This window comes from Musca autumnalis, unplaced genomic scaffold (assembly GCF_047663935.1).
Source record: "Musca autumnalis isolate F117 unplaced genomic scaffold, ASM4766393v1 scaffold_5, whole genome shotgun sequence".
NCBI lineage: Eukaryota > Metazoa > Arthropoda > Insecta > Diptera > Muscidae > Musca > Musca autumnalis.
In genome coordinates this window covers 90,036,406-90,053,858 of record NW_027412088.1, presented here as the reverse complement: position 1 = coordinate 90,053,858, position 17,453 = coordinate 90,036,406, and the positions used below count along the sequence as shown (strand labels likewise).

General features: G+C 35.5%; 2 protein-coding genes across 2 annotated transcripts; one reads left to right on the top strand and one right to left on the bottom strand.

Annotated features, from left to right (window-relative positions):
• Positions 1-1,726: 1,726 nt before the first annotated feature.
• Positions 1,727-4,255, top strand: Vhl (von Hippel-Lindau protein). The gene is made up of 2 exons (XM_073956770.1): positions 1,727-1,933; positions 3,062-4,255. Exons 1-2 carry the CDS (start codon positions 1,835-1,837, stop codon positions 3,479-3,481), a joined length of 519 nt encoding a protein of 172 aa, XP_073812871.1. The 5' UTR covers positions 1,727-1,834; the 3' UTR covers positions 3,482-4,255.
• LOC141387289 (WD repeat-containing protein 48 homolog) lies at positions 3,830-8,306 on the bottom strand. The gene is made up of 10 exons (XM_073956769.1): positions 7,931-8,306; positions 7,651-7,870; positions 7,342-7,554; positions 6,703-7,278; positions 6,435-6,640; positions 6,261-6,365; positions 5,695-5,834; positions 5,443-5,638; positions 5,006-5,194; positions 3,830-4,945 (listed from the first exon to the last, which is right to left on the bottom strand). The coding sequence occupies exons 1-10, from the start codon at positions 7,973-7,975 to the stop codon at positions 4,826-4,828; spliced, it is 2,010 nt and encodes a 669-aa protein (XP_073812870.1). The 5' UTR covers positions 7,976-8,306; the 3' UTR covers positions 3,830-4,825.
• Between the last annotated feature and the right edge of the window lie 9,147 nt (positions 8,307-17,453).

The following is a 17,453-nucleotide window of genomic DNA, read 5'->3' as shown; positions in this document are numbered from 1 at the left end:
TTTGTTTTTAAAATACAAAACATACACACATACAAACAATAACGTTCTGTCATAGTTGGATTTGTTCAACTTACAAAAAGTATACGCTCGACGTATTTCGGTAGTTCTCATAAAAATACATGTGTTCTACTTTTTTCACCACACACGCCCTGGGTATACGTCCGTATATAGGTATGGGCCTTAGAACAACACCACACATCGTTGACTCCATTCACTTAAAAAATCCATAAGTCAATGCACGGTTGTTGAATTAAGTGAGTTGTACTTTTGCTAATCTAATTCAAAAACCGCGAATTCAATGCAAGTATGCTATAATAATTTGGTGTAACTAATTTCGAAATTTCAGCTCCCACGTTTTGCTGTTCCCACGTCGTTGAGAATATGAAAAACGTGGGAATGGGAAATTTCGCTCCCATGGGAAACAGTTCCCATGGGAATGTTCAGAATAGGGCTGAATGTGTACTCAGCTTTATGGCTTTACCTAATTAATTGCGGGTTGCGTGTGCGTTCAAAAAACAAAAACAAAATACATGTATTTGTTTTGTTGTCAATTTGAAATACATGTATTTTGTTTTTGTTTTTTCGAACGCACACACAACACGCAATTAATTAGGTAAAGCCTTTAGTCTAGAGCTGGCAAACCATCGATATTCCCAACATTAGATATTTTCGATATAATGTTTTAAAATATCGATTGCTATCGATATTATCGTTAAGTTGTCGTCGCCATTAATTTGGAGATAAAAATGGCGGAAATGTCAATGATTTTCTTGAAATTATGCAAAAGTAGTTCACAGAAATGTAAAGGAGAATAGACAAATGCTTTAATTTTATAAAAAATTTAAAAAAATACATTTTATTTTACCGAAAAATTTGTACGTGTGACTACGGACTTACTTTCTTACACACACATAACCGAAAAGTAGCGAAATTTCTATTTATTTCAGGTTAGGGGTTTTTATTCCGATAATATCGATAGGCAAAACTATCTATCGATATTGCATTTTTAAATAACAATCGATATTATCGATAGTGCCATCGATTTTTTGCCAGCTCTACTTTAGTCCCAATTTACATTAGGCGAGTTTACTTGCGGCAATTGTCAGTTTGTAGGTGAGAGAGGGTGCTGAGAGGCAAAGGGTTACCATATGCCTCACCTCTCTCTCCGACAAAATGACAATTGCCGCAAGTAAACTCGCCCAATGTAAATTGGGACTTAAAGGGGAGTACACACTATCAGTCAAAACTGACAGTCAACTTACTTTAAGGACAATTTTCTGGCAAATAAACACTTTTGTTTAGCTAAAAACTGTTGAAATGCAATATTTAAAGTATTATTTAGAGATCTGTAGTGGGATTCTGTAACTCATTTTTGCTGTTATCGATAATAGTCGGTAAAATTAAAATGCTTATAATTTCGATAATTAACGAAATTTTTCGATAAGTTAACGATGAATAAAAAGTAGTCGCTAGCCTCTACCGACACAAACAGTGATGCCAACTTTTCTTTATGTTCTTAGTCATAATTTTGCGATTTAATTTTACCGATTTTTGTCGGTAACAGCAAAAATGAGTTACAGAATCCCACTACTGGAAAGTAATTATTCAGCTAGACTTTGATTTAAACGAAATAGACCCCGATGACTGTCAGTTTTGTTGGTCAGTGTGTACTATGCTTAAGCATGACAACGACGATATCTCTGAGAGAGCTGAAACTAGTTCCGATAGTTTCATGTAGTGAACATTATCTTTGAACAACTTTGTCACCAGACCACAGATTTGTTTGTTTTTAAAAATCTTTTTCGCAAACATTTATAAATGTGCAATATATTCAATGGCACTTGAATCACCTGTCCAACCACAGCCGAGATTGGCGGCACAACATTCTAATGAACAAACGCATGTGTTTTTTCTCAATACCACACAACGACAGGTAAGAACGTCGTTCCATTTTTGTTGTGGGTTTGGACGCGGATACGAATAAGTACACATATCACCTCCCCCTCTGTCTACTTGTGACTTGGTTTCCTCTGTTCACGAGGGGATCATGGGCGGTATAACCATGTCATTGAGCTAATATGAATCGGGGTATACTCATTGATATGATAGAAGACCTCATGACCCTTCTGAAATGTTTGTGGAACAATTATTATTAATACCAAAATATCTGTAAGAGCAAACGGAATAGGGACCACTATTTGCGTTGTTATTGCCGACAACGGTGAGCCCAAAGATTTTCTTTTGTTCCTTAGACGTTTTCCTCTTCCTGAAGAAGAAGAAGCAGTCATGTATGGGTTCTATTGAAAACCACTGAATGTCTCCAACTAGCCGGTGTTGGACCCTGAACCTTATGGATTTTAAAGGCCCGTATCTCGGGAAGTATGGACTTCCGTTGTACTTAGTACCTAGGAAGTGTCTGTGTCAAAACATAAAAAAGTCAATACTTCCCTAGATACGAGCGTTTAAATTTCAGAAGTAACAGTAGAAGAAATTGTTTTTAGAATAGACTTGCATGTGTTGTCGGTGCTTGGTTGTTGTTGTTGTAGCAGCATATAATGCTGGGTTGGCAGCCGCTAGCCGAAACACTTTTGTCGGTGCTTGGTCTACCCATCCAGTTGCGTTGCCGATAGCAAATTCAATTCCGCATTGAAATTCATACATTTTTACAATTAAATGAATAGCTAAAGGTAAAAAAACTGGTATTGAATGGACTTTACAAAAATGGGTGTCGTTTCACTTATTTTAATTGTATGATTTTCTCTTCTAGCAACGCACTGGAGTTGGGTTGCTAACCATAATCGACACCTCAGAGTTGCTAATGAAAAGTTGATAGATTTGTTAAATTACTCCCCTCAAATATATTTTCCAGAGTGCGATAGCTATTGAATTTCAATTCCCTTGAACCTAATCCCGTCGGCTCTGCGGATAAGCTGGGTCCAATTTCGTATGACTGCAACATTCGGAAAGCTGCAGCTGCTGCATTTATAACATTATATTCCAAATTTAAATACATTTTTATTTTGCCATGTTTTATATTCATAAGAAAACCCTGTTGTTCCAGGTCAATCTTTACTGGATGGATTTTAATGGATCACAAGACTTATTTACAACATTGCCACCTGGTGCTGGCATTAAAGCAAACACCTTTGTAACACATCCATGGTTATTCCGAGATGCCCGAACTGGCGAACGTATGCATGTTAAACATCAGGATATTTTTTGGCCACAATTGTATCGTGTGAAAAATGCTGGACAGTGGTTACCATGTCGTAAGCTAATAGCAATACATCCACCCATAACACAAACACTACGAACGCGATGCCTGTGGCGTTTTGCAGAACTTATTTATGGACAAAATGATGAATTTCTCAAGGAATTAAATTTACCAAGAACTCTATATAATGATATTAAATCTATATTATCATTAATTGAAAAGCATCGAGCTATTGGTATGGTGGGGAGAAGAAGTAGAAATAGTTAGCAATGTATGGTGGTAAGCATTCATTGAGTTTGTAAGTGTAAATAAAAAATGTCTATATGAGAATTATGAGATGTTAGCGAAGAGATGAGTGTTGGATGAAAATATTAGAGAATTTGAGAGAAAAAGGAAGTTGGGGCTTAATTCTCAAATACGCTGTCGAAATCATACAAATGAACTTGCATTGAATCCATTCAATAACGTATGCAAGAAGATGACTCTTTTTAAAGGACCAGATGATAATTGAAGTGAGAAGCAAGAAAAAGATACAACAATGCGTTCCTTTTGAATTCGTTATGTTTGACATCTTCGTTCTCTCTAATGTGATTTCATTGAAACTGATTTACAATATTGTTTTAAAAAATTGTATTTTCTTTATTATAAGTCAATTGTTTGTTGCCTGCATTTAGTTGTGGGGCATCATCATCATCATTATGTATTAGAAGTTGTTTTTTTATCATACTTGAATATGTGTGTCTTTAATTTTATTATAGCTACAAATTGGATAACAACACTTCCTTACGACAATCGTCGTTCGTTCTTTCATTACTTTCATTCTTTAATAAATTGTTATGTGAAATATGTTTTACTTAGTCTGTCGCTTTTTTAATATATGTGTGTAGTAATTTAGATTTTAAGTATTATGTATGTATGTACGAATCTATGTAATGATTATTATTAAAAATATATAAATGTCGAAAATTGTTACAATACGAAAAAAGAAAACAAAGAAGAAAGACAACCCTGCTCGCCGCAGAATAACATGTACTGTACAAAGTTTTGTTGTTTGTTGATTTTGACTTAGAAAAGTAGAAAGTTTAGGATTTGTTGGGATGAGAGGAATAAATGGAATGAGTATTTTGTTGTTGTTGTTCTTCGTTTGGCTATACACTAAGTAGCAGGGGAAACTATTTGGAATGACAAACGCTACATGATGAAGGTATGGTTAAGACATTTCTTTGGGAGCAGTGGATTGCCAATATCTTTAATATTTGTATTTTTATTTTTTACAATAATTGTATTTCCCTGGGCGACCTTGAGAAATGCTATGCGGGGAAAATAAAAAAAAAAACAACAAACTAAATAAAACAATTTTTTTGTGATCTTATAAAGAATTTTGGCATTTCCATTTTCTTTTGGTTCTCTCCGCAGAATCATCCATACACTTGTAGTCACGTGCTAATCGGTGAGGTGGTGGAAGTGATGTTCGAGTGGTGCGGTCTATGCTTTGATCAAACATACACAACCACCCGTCCTCACCCCATTTTTAATTGTTTGTCTTGTGCCTTGTAATCAGCTGAAATTTAGAGAATCACATAAACTGTTGCTTCTACCACTGTTTTGTATTCAAAGTTTTCCATCATATGAAAAATTTGGCTTAGTTTTGTACTGGAATGTGAGATCGGTTTGTTGTTGTTTCCAAATAAAGTGTCGCACAGTACGTAAGTCCATATTTGGATCCACCACCTGAAAGTGGAAATACAATTTAAATTTTTTCCAACAAGAGTAAAAGAATAACAAACTTACCACATCATTGCACCATAACTCAATGCGGTCTTCGGCTGGCACCTGAGATCCCTCCGAATTGGCATCGCTGTTTTGTGATGAACTGGATGCATTACCACCACTGGGTGTGGTTTCAGCTCCCAACACTTTGTCTAAGACATGTTCGCACACCTTGCGACATTGTATGAATTCATTGGCCACCAAACGATCCTAAACACAATTATAACATATTTTGTTTAGTTTGTATTCTATATTTGCTCAAATTAATGGTATGTTTCTCTATGATGATTCGAACCCAAATTCGTTTGAACTACTACCAATCTCCTGTTATTGTAGAAAATTGATGTTTGATTGAAAACAAAACTGAATCAAATATTTTTCAAAAACAGAAGGTTGGTAGTAGTTCGAACGAATTTGAATTCGAATCGGCTTAGTGAAACAGATCATAAATAAATTACCTTCTTCGTTCTTTCGGGTTTACCCATTGATGGGTGTGGTGTTAGGAAGAATGGAATTTTTAAGAATTTTGGTGTGGTTTTTTCGATCACCACATCAGTCACCCATTGCGGCACGGTCTCATGTAATAATGTACTTTCACTTTCTCCGGCAGCATCTCGTACCAATAGACGGCATACAGTTCGGCCACCTACCTCACTGTAAAGAAATTTTTATTCGAAAACTTCCTTTTGGGGTTTATCGATTTATTCTACCTGAATATAACCGGCGTATGTTTTGGTACTTGGAAAAATCCATTACCTCTAATATCTTGTTCCAAATCATTGGGTGGCAAGCTATGGGGTGGTGTCCAATATTCCAACAAAGCTTCTAATAATAATTTACCATAGTTTATCTAAAAAAGAAATATGAAAGTATTTAAAATAGGAATGTTGGTGGAATAGGAAATTGTTGCCAAGGCTAAATTCGTAATGGATCCGAATTGAGGACGATGACGAATGTATGCCCAAAATGTGGACTTGGATCACATGAAATGCTGCAATTCTAATATCTTTTTAACAGAACCAGTTAATGATTTTTTACGAATCAACATACATATAACCCGGATAATAGAAGTTTTCACTGTTAATCGAAGCAAAATAAACAAAAAATTCTTATTTTCCGTTCCCGGATGCTTCGACTGTTTTTTAATGCTACAACGACAAAATCCAGCTTTTTGTTGTGAGCAGAAACAAAACTCGGGATACTTTCATTGACACAACAAATGGTCTAGGTGATATGGGAAAAGTTCCCATAGGTTCATATTCTTTCAAGATGTTACCTTCATTTCTGTCTGTGGATCTGAACATTCAGGAAGACCAGCTTCTATTGATACCCAGGCAGCAAAACAATCTACCTCATCTTGGCCCAAAACAATAGTAGGCATCTAAAAGAAACATACAAAAACCAAATAAGTCACACACTATTCATGAGATACACATGCCATTGAACATACCCCCGTTTTTAAATCAACAGTAAACCAATTGGGAATGTACACTTGCTTATTGCGTTTCTTGATTTCTTCCTCGAAATCAACTTTACCCAGTTCCTCTTTTTTAACGACACGTAATGCATCATATATGGCTACATTGTCTTCTGTATCTCGGGTAACAATGTGACGTTTGTCATTTAATACAACACACTTTTTAATGGCAGCACCACCTAAAAAAAAAGACAAATTAAAATATAATTTCCTCCTTTCCTTACTGTCTTCAACAATTTACCCTTAATACAAGCCAACTCTGTACCCGTTGTGGTCCATTGAGCATCCATGCCGCCACTTGAATTCAATGTACATTTATCATACAAGGGTAGCTTCCAACAGCGTATATCTGAATTCCATGTTGTGGCCCACACACCGGACTTGTCAATGTTAAAGCATAAACTTAATACGGGAGCTTTTTCTTCACACACCACCATTGAATTGCTGGGATTTCTTAACTCGGTTATGACAATATTACGATCACGACTACCCGATATAATATATTGGAAGTTATCTGTCATTAGTAGACTCCAAACACCCTCTTTATGGACATGTATGGTTTGAACACAACGTTGTTGGCCTAAATTCCAAATTTTTATGGTGCCATCTGAACTACCCGAAACAACTTGATTTCCATCGGCTGATACCACCAATGCTCGAACATTTTCGGTGTGGCCTCGTAGTTTCATATTTCGTACACAGGTGCGTGGATCCCAAACCCTTAGTATATTTTCTGTGGAGCCACTTACTATGACCGTACCAGCAGGATTCATGGCTAAACTATAAATGGAGTCCTTACAGCCATTTAGACTAGATGCTGCAAAAGGAAAAAGAAAATCAATTTAATGCCACGAATTAGCGTATAAAATCAAATACTCACTTGTGACTGTATTATTGCTGGCAGTTAAAGCTGTTAATGTATTGACATCCCACAAAAAGATCGCCTTATCTAGACCAGCACTGGCAACTTGTTCACGATCTTTTGCATAGGCCAAAGCCTGGACGTAATCACGATGAGTTCTTAGAGTAGACATGCAAAATCCCTTATGTGCATTCCACACCTTCACCGTTGTATCACAGCTAGCACTAATTACTAAAACGAAAGGAAATTATCAAGGCTATTATTCCACCACATCTCATACTAATGCACAATTCCCCTTCCCTATCCATCCTCATATAACATACTTACAATTACGACCATTACAACAGAGTACAATATCATTAACCCAATCGTTATGATGTTCCATGGACTGTATATATTTATCATTGGACTCTGAACGGGAGTTCCACACACGTATAATCGCATCACGTCCAGCTGAATATAATTTACCATTGTTTGGATCTAATTGCATGGCATTGACACCATTCCGATGTTGTTTCTCTTCTGCATCTCGTATAACATAGGAGACCTAGAAAAAAGAAAGCACAATGCAACTGAAATCTTCCTGACCCATTGTAATCATATTAACCTGCATTTTCTTGCGTCCTCCACAACTTTTATTATGTGTCAACATTATTTTCTATGACGACTACTTCTCTACCAGACAAAAAATTAAATTACTTGTCCACCAACAGAGGAGACAGTGAGAATAAAGTCGACTGTTTAAGGCACAGGGGCACTACTTCTGTAACATGAAGAGCAGCTATTCGCAAACAATGCATTCGTATTTATTTTTCCACTCAATTCATTCAGGTTCAATTTTATTAAAGATAATTTTTCTGTTTTTCTTCCTGAATTTGTGTTAAATTTTTTTAGATACTATTTTTGTTCCTACTCTAATATGCAACACTGCCGGGCTAAGGGTTACCCGTATGTCACTCATTGGCATAGTTGTAAAAAAGTGTATTGCGGTATATTTGACCATCTGGCAATACCAAAATGAGATGTCAAATACATTTTTCAGCATGGTACAAATACACAGGTAGCCGCATCGGCAATTGTTGGTAACATAAGGTGTCAAAATTTGACATCAATTCAATGCAGTTGACACATTATGTGTGTTCGTTTACTCAAAATTTGTACGAATTGTTACTGGATGTTGTTCGTTTACTCCACAGTACAATGCAAAAGACCTTAGCCGATTACAAGAAGTTACTGAACTTGTACAAATTTGTACAAATTGTTGAGTAAACGAACACACCTATTATGTTACCATCAGCTGGCATGATAATGCTACCTGTATTATTGTACCATGTTTTTCAGTTAAGAGCATGGCAGAACTACCAGGTAGTGGTATCACGCCAGCTGATCGAATATGAAAAGTCAAATCCCTTTATAAAAAAATTATTTTTTTATAAAGGGATTTGACTTTTCATATTCGATCAGCTGGTGTGATACCACTACCTGGTTAAAGGGGAGTACACACCATCATTCAAAACTGACAGTCAACGTACTTTTACTACAATTTTCTGGCAAATAAAAACTTTTGTTTAGCTGAAAATGTTTGAAATGCATTATGTAAGGTGTTATTTAAAGATTAGGAAAGTAATTGTTCAGCTAGGCTTTGATATTAACGAAATAGGCCTCGATGACTGTCAGTTTTGTTGGTCAGTGTGTACTATGCTTAAGAGATTGTTTACACTTGGTCTGTTCCAGAACTGCAAGAATCTACTAATTTATAATATTTTTTCGACAACATAAAGGAAAAAATGTTATCGTAGTAACAAATAGTAGCTTCTTGCAGGTGCTGGAACAGAGAATCTAGAATCTGCCAATTTGTACTATTTTTCGATAACATAAAGGAAAAATTGTTAATGTTGTAAAAATTTGTAGATATTTGCAGGATCTGGAACAGAGCAAAAGTCATATGTGCGTAAAGGCCTGCGTACATAAGCTGCCTTGCCTGATTGCCTTGCTTTCCTGCTTCATTTCTGACATAATAAAAATAAAAGAATAAAGAAGGCCGAGCAAATTTCGAACTGAGTTGCCCTTTTCTTTTTTATTCTTTTATCAGAAGCAAGCAAGGTAAGCAGGCAAGGCAGCTTATGTACTCACCCCTTAATTTTCCATCGTTATACAATCGCCATTTACTTTTTGCGTCCACACCAGCAAAAATGCAGTGGAATTACGTCTCCACATTGCCTGCGTGGGTAGATATGGAATGTTTTTATTTCGGGCCATATGACATTGATAGCTAACTATTTGTAAGTCAAGCTTAATCTCATATTTTTTGTTTTCAAATTTAAAAATAACAAGTTTAAAGTGGGATGTAGTTAAAATTGATTACTTTAGGGGATGGCAGAGAAGACTAGTTTTGTCCAAAGCCAATTGGACTCATCAGTTCTCTTAAGCTGGGTGCACATTGTCAGTTTTGAATGACAGCTTTGTTGTTGCTTGCTAGTGTGGCCGCTCATTTTTGTCATTCATCATGCAACCGCAAAATGTTTTGTGGTTGCTGGACGATTTGACAGTTGTCGATAATTGCGAAATATCGACATTCAAAACTGACAATGTGTACCTAGCTTAAGTACTTTGTATTGAAACAAAAAACCCTTCCCCAATTTCATGACAACTCAAGCTCAAGAATAAGAGTGACTGATGAATTCGTTTAAATGCGAATTCAACCGAAACACCTAAAAACTCTCGTAGCCGCAAATGTAAACCAAATGAACCAAATCATGTGTCTCCACATTGCAGAGAATGCACATAAGTCGAAGGTCACACTAGAGAGTTTCATTGAAACAATTTCATGAAAACAAGGGTTCCTAGGTCGAGTTTCACAGTAGAGTGATATCGTAAAGTTGCTGTAGTGGGGAACTCGATCTATAAATACCTAAAAGTTTCAATGAAACCACTCTAGTGTGACCTTCGACTAACTATTTTGATAGTTGTCGAAAAATAACAACAGCCAATCGTCCACGGTGCTTTGTGTGTATATTTTTAGATTCACTTTGGCAGTTTTGTTGAGATGTGTGTTTTACTTACTATTTGTAGGTAAGTCAAGCTTAATCTCATATTTGTTGTTTTATTGTATAACAATAAAAGGTAACAGCAATACACAGCTGACTGAACTGGGTTGTAACGTTAGTGTCAAATTCCATACGACATTTTATATATTAGGCCCATACCTATATACGTCCGTATACCCAGGGCGTGTGTGGTGAAAAAAGTAGAACACATGTATTCTTATGAGAGATACCGAAATAAGTCGAGTATATACTTTTTGTAATGCTTGGTTTACATTTACGAAATCCACTCGATTTCAACTGTCAAATCCATAGGTTAAACGTCAAATGAAATCCAGATGAGATTGTAGTGTTTTGCAAATATCCCAAAATAAATAAAATACATTGCTTATTCGTGTAAACAAGAATATTAACTTTATTACACTAATACGAATTAAAAAAAACTCTTTATTAAATTTGATCATAACTGAGTTTACTTCCTCTGGTCTGCTTTTTGTGACACCGCAACTGATATTGTTTCATCATCCAAATGGTTTCTCATTTTTCCTCCAACTCCAGTTCAGATTTCCAGAAAACTCTAGCTCCACTTCAAAAATAATTTGCGTCTCGTGAATTACAGCAATGTTCGTATCTTTAGTTTGTATTTCTTTATTTTTTTAAACAAATTCTTATAATTTTAGACACTCTTTCTTGTGTTCACCCTACGTTTACAAATGACAGGACAGTTGACTTCATGTATTGATTGTCAAAATCCCACAACGTGCCTGTGTGACGTAGGCGTCCCGACAACTGCAAAAACAGTTGTAAAATTTTGAATGAAAATCATCGACACATTTTTGTTTTCCGTTCACATATTTTGTTTTTGCTCATGTTCTTTTGTTTTCAACACATTTCAATTATTATCTCACTTATTTTTACAAAAATGCCAAAAATTTGTCTTCCTTACTGTCTGTGGAAAAATGATGGACAGCTGGGAGACAAACGACAAATGTATGTATGTGTTAGTAAATCAGAGTTGTATTTGAAGACAAACTGTCTGGTGTAAACGCCTAGTCAGAAAAAAAGACTGCGACAGTAGGGATCAAAAAATTGGCTTGCTTGGCTAGGGATCTATAAGCGAGTGCTTCTAAAATGTATCGAGCGGAGGGCATTTTTCATAACTTTTTTTTGGGGTTAAGGAACGCTTTGCTGGTTAAAAATGGTAACAAATGGTAACCTCAGGTAAGTAAAGAAACACAGCTAATAGGTGTGTTCGTTTACTTGATAATTTGTACAAATTTGTACAAGTCCAGTAACTTCTTGCAATCGACTAAGGTATTTTGCATTGTGCTGTAGAGTAAACGAACAACATCCAGTAACAATTCGTACAAATTTTGAGTAAACGAACACACATAATATCTAGCCGCTTGCTGTTCACGAAAGACCACTACTTGTTTGAAAGAAACGTGAAAATTGCTGATTTGTTTTCCTTTTTTATTTTCATAACCATGGACATTTGACAAAAGACAACTGGTAATCAACAGCATTGCCATATTGAAATTGCTAAATTCAATATAAATTCAGTTTGATTTTGTACATTAAAAATGTGGATAATGTTCAAACTAATTTGAATTAAGTTTGTTAATGCAAATTAAGAATGCCGTCTGTCTGTGTGTGTATATTTTTAGATTCACTTTGGCAGTTTTGTTGAGATGTGTGTTTTACTTACTATTTGTAGGTAAGTCAAGCTTAACCTCATATTTGTTGTTTTATTGTATAACAATAAAAGGTAACAGCAATACACAGCTGACTGAACTGGGTTGTAACGTTAGTGTCAAATTCCATACGACATTTTATATATTAGGCCCATACCTATATACGTCCGTATACCCAGGGCGTGTGTGGTGAAAAAAGTAGAACACATGTATTCTTATGAGAGATACCGAAATAAGTCGAGTATATACTTTTTGTAATGCTTGGTTTACATTTACGAAATCCACTCGATTTCAACTGTCAAATCCATAGGTTAAACGTCAAATGAAATCCAGATGAGATTGTAGTGTTTTGCAAATATCCCAAAATAAATAAAATACATTGCTTATTCGTGTAAACAAGAATATTAACTTTATTACACTAATACGAATTAAAAAAACTCTTCATTAAATTTGATCATAACTGAGTTTACTTCCTCTGGTCTGCTTTTTGTGACACCGCAACTGATATTGTTTCATCATCCAAATGGTTTCTCATTTTTCCTCCAACTCCAGTTCAGATTTCCAAAAAACTCTAGCTCCACTTCAAAAATAATTTGCGTCTCGCGAATTACAGCAATGTTCGTATCTTTAGTTTGTATTTCTTTATTTTTTTAAACAAATTCTTATAATTTTAGACACTCTTTCTTGTGTTCACCCTACGTTTACAAATGACAGGACAGTTGACTTCATATATTGATTGTCAAAATCCCACAACGTGCCTGTGTGACGTAGGCGTCCCGACAACTGCAAAAACAGTTGTAAAATTTTGAATGAAAATCATCGACACATTTTTGTTTTCCGTTCACATATTTTGTTTTTGTTCATGTTCTTATGTTTTCAACACATTTCAATTATTATCTCACTTATTTTTACAAAAATGCCAAAAATTTGTCTTCCTTACTGTCTGTGGAAAAATGATGGACAGCTGGGAGACAAACGACAAATGTATGTATGTGTTAGTAAATCAGAGTTGTATTTGAAGACAAACTGTCTGGTGTAAACGCCTAGTCAGAAAAAAAGACTGCGACAGTAGGGATCAAAAAATTGGCTTGCTTGGCTAGGGATCTATAAGCGAGTGCTTCTAAAATGTATCGAGCGGAGGGCATTTTTCATAACTCCGTGTGGGCTGCATCGAAAGATGTATTGAAATCAGAACTCTGCATTGCACTACTTCCAAACTTTTTTGCTGGGATTTGACGAAGATATTATTAGGTGTGTTCCTTTACTCAACAATTTGTACAATTTCAGTTACTTCTTGTAATCGGCTAAGATCTTTTTCATTATACTGTAGAGTAAACGAACAACATCCAGTAACAATTTGTACAAATTTTGAGTAAACGAACACACACATTTTCAATGGAATTGGTTTGGTGGATAATGAAAGCTTTGTTCCTTTACTTTTTTAATGGTAAAAGTGGTAAAAGAGAGAAAAGTGTCAAAATTGCTCTCTCATGAACATTTTTACCAGTAAAGTAAAGGAACGGAAAAATGTCAAAAATTAATATAAAAATCAATTGTCTACTTTTATTTCACAGTTTTTAATTTTGCTTTGTCAGCGTTCGACTTTTTCTTCTGTTTTCGTTCATTTTTTTCTTCATTGTGATATAATCGTCAAACAAAAGTCGAAAAATCAGTTCTACCATTTTTTACCTGCAGAAATTTGTCTGGTAGCCTGTGGTAGAAGAGAAAGGCATATATATGTGTTCTCTCTACTCTCTCACTTAAAAATTGCTGCCAGTTTTACCACTTTTTGGGGTTAAGGAACGCTTTGCTGGTTAAAAATGGTAACAAATGGTAACCTCAGGTAAGTAAAGAAACACAGCTAATAGGTGTGTTCGTTTACTTGATAATTTGTACAAATTTGTACAAGTCCAGTAACTTCTTGCAATCGACTAAGGTATTTTGCATTGTGCTGTAGAGTAAACGAACAACATCCAGTAACAATTCGTACAAATTTTGAGTAAACGAACACACATAATATCTAGCTGCTTGCTGTTCACGAAAGACCACTACTTGTTTGAAAGAAACGTGAAAATTGCTGATTTGTTTTCCTTTTTTATTTTCATAACCATGGGCATTTGACAAAAGACAACTGGTTATCAACAGCATTGCCATATTGAAATTGCTAAATTCAATATAAATTCAGTTTGATTTTGTACATTAAAAATGTGGATAATGTTCAAACTAATTTGAATTAAGTTTGTTAATGCAAATTAAGAATGCCGTCTGTCTAGGCTACAGCCCCCTGTTTTTGTAAAAAATAGTATTCTTTTCACACCAACGAAGACTAAATACCAAGTTTCAGCCATTTCGGTGGAATATTGAAGCCACAACCTTCAAAATAACGAAAATTGGGATGTACCATTCTATATGGGCTATATGAAGCAGTGGGCCTATATCTACAATGGAATGTTTTGCATCCCCAACGAAGGCTAAATACCAAATTTCAGTCATTTCGATGGATTATTGTAGCCATAATCTTCAAAATACCAAAAGTCGGGAGGTACCGTTATAAGCGCTATATTAAGGCGTGGACCTGCACCGACACATTTCTGGGGGAAGTTTTTTTTTTACCACGAACGAAGACTAAATACCAAATTTCTGCCATTTCGGAGGAATATTGAGGCCACAACCTTCAAAATACCGAAAATCGGGAGGTACTGTTCTATGGGGGCTATATGAAGGCGTGGACCTATACCGAAAAATTTCATGTGGAAAGTTTTATACCCCAAATGAGGACAAAATACCAAATTTAAGCCATTTCGGTGGAATAGTGAGGCCACAACCTTCAAAATACCGCAAATATGAAGGCGTGGACCTACACGCAGAGAAAAAATATTGTTGGAACAATCATATTCTAAGAGCAAAATAGTGTATTTTAAAATTCTTAAAATATGTATTGTTGGAGCAACAATATATTTTGTGTCATCATGTTTCCTAATAAAAAATATATGGTTGAAACAACAATATATATTTTCAGATTTTTAAAATACACTATTTTGCTCTTAGAATATGATTGTTCCAACAATATCTCTTCTCTGTGTGTATACCGACAAAATTCTGGGGACAAGTTTAATAGCCCTAACGAAGACTAACTGGTATGTGATGAAAACCGAATCGACTCGATTTGCAGAATCGGAATGGTATATAACCGGAGTGCCGTTGATGATATATATAGTTTTGCTTCGAAAACGCCCCTTATTTGAATAATATTTTTATAATCCATTTTCAATTTCATTAAAATATTCACCAAAATTAGAGATATACGATTTCGATTTATGGCAAAATGAGTCTAATCGTTTTCCATCACATACCTGTAAGTAACAATTTTCAGCCATTTCGGTGTAATGATGAAGCTAAAACCTTCAAAATACTCAAAATCGGGTGGTACCGTTCTATGGGGCCCATATCAAAACGTGGACCGATTTGCAATACCAAACATCCTAGAAGTAATAGAAAATTCTATACCAAATTACAATTCTCTATCTTAAAAATTGCGAGCTGTATCTTGATTCCAACAGACGGACAGACTTAGATCGGCTTAGAATTTTACCCAGATCAAGAATATATATACTTTATAGGGTCTCCGATGAATATTTCAATGTGTTACAAAATGACAAATTTAATTATACCCTCCATATTATGACGGAGGGTATAAAAACAAACAAGAAAAGATGAATCATTGTGCACCATGACAATGCAAGCTCTCACACATCTATTCAAACCATCGCCTTTTTGACTGGACAAAACCCTTAACGTATGGGTCATCTGCCGTACAGCTCTGACTTGGAACTTCAATTGGTTCCCGCACATCAAGAAGAAAAGGCGTGGTCAAAGATTTTCGTCGCGTTCAAAAACCATATTTTGGAAGTGTCTCAATCGAAGGGGAAAAAGTGCTTTAACATTTGGTTGAGCGCACGAAGAAAAAAGTATAAAGGCCTCGACACATAAGAAGCATGGCATTCTTGATGAAGTCATATCTGGTAAATGACTAAAGACCAAGTTCGACCTAATAGAAAGATTTCAGAATCACATTTGAATTAGGCCCAACTTGGTCTTTAGTCATTTACCAGATATGACTTCAGCAAGAATGTCATGCTTCTTATGTGTCGAGGCCTTAAATAATCATCCTGGAGACTACATAAGAAAACAATAAAACTATTTTTGATGGTAAATATTTGAGTTTTCATTGTTAGGCCCTCGTATACTTACTTGCGACCCTGTAGCAAACGATTGGTGGAGGGTATAAATATGGAAAAAATGGAATGTATTACCAACTATTGCGATATCACCGTTGTTTGGCCACCTACCACCTTTTATTGAAAGGCTTTGCTACCCTTACTATATGTTTTTATACCCAACAACACATTTTGGTAAGTGGTATTATGTCTTCGTGCATTTCTATCTAACATTCAAAGGGAAACGATGTAGACCCATAGTTCCTTTTAGGCATTTACATAGAATCACTTACCGAGTCGATTTATGCATGTCCGTACGTCTGTACATGTACATATTTTTGTAATCAAAGCCCAGGTAGCATTTATTGTCCGAATCAAATAAAAATTGGGGAAGATCTTTTTTTCAGCCAAAGACTGAACGCTATTTATTTTGGAAAAATCGGTTCAGATTTGGATATAGCACCCGATTTGAGGTACCAATAACGCAAATCCTGTCCGATTTTGATGAAATTTGAAATGTGTGAACGAAATAATGTGGTAAATGTGAAATAAGTTTGCCAAGTTATTATGAAATCTGTTCTGATTTAGATAAAGCTCCGATTACATTCATTTTAATTATAAAGCTCCCATATATTTTCGCCCGATTTAATATATTTGATGCACCGATCACGCAATGTACGTTTCTCCACAACAGAAGCAGAACTGTGACTAAAGATAAGGTAACAAAATTTGATTTGAATCGGTTTGGAATTAAATATTTTTTTCCCTTTATTACTCCTCTTGGGAGCATAGGGCTTCTACAAGATGTTTCCACTTATTTCTATCATTACAATATGTTTTTATTTCATCAAAGGATATATTAAGTTTCTTGATGTTTGTGAGGATTGTTCGTCGCCATGTTGTTATCGGCCTGCCTCGCCTTCTACTGCCTTGGGGGTTCCATTCAAGCGCTTCTCTGCATGTACTTTGTGGCGGTTTGCGTAGTGTGTCCGATCCATGACCACTTCTTCTTCAAAATTTGTATATTTATTGGCGTCTCGTTTGTTTTCCTCCATAGATCAGCGCTGGAGATTCTATTTGGCCAAAATATTCTGCATATCGTCACCATAAATGCCCGAAGACGTAACCCACAAAAACAAAACTTAACAGGAGAAGCAAAAAACGTTAAAAATGAA

Excerpts from the sequence above, each read along its gene's own strand:
- Vhl (XM_073956770.1), top strand. The coding sequence starts at position 1,835 with ATGGCACTTGAATCACCTGTCCAACCACAGCCGAGATTGGCGGCACAA. Across the intron at positions 1,934-3,061 it reads TCAATACCACACAACGACAG|GTCAATCTTTACTGGATGGA; the intron begins GTAAGAACGTCG and ends CTGTTGTTCCAG.
- LOC141387289 (XM_073956769.1), bottom strand. The coding sequence starts at position 7,975 with ATGTTGACACATAATAAAAGTTGTGGAGGACGCAAGAAAATGCAG. Across the intron at positions 5,835-6,260 it reads ATCCACAGACAGAAATGAAG|ATAAACTATGGTAAATTATT; the intron begins GTAACATCTTGA and ends TTTCTTTTTTAG. Across the intron at positions 5,195-5,442 it reads AACCCGAAAGAACGAAGAAG|GATCGTTTGGTGGCCAATGA; the intron begins GTAATTTATTTA and ends AATTGTGTTTAG.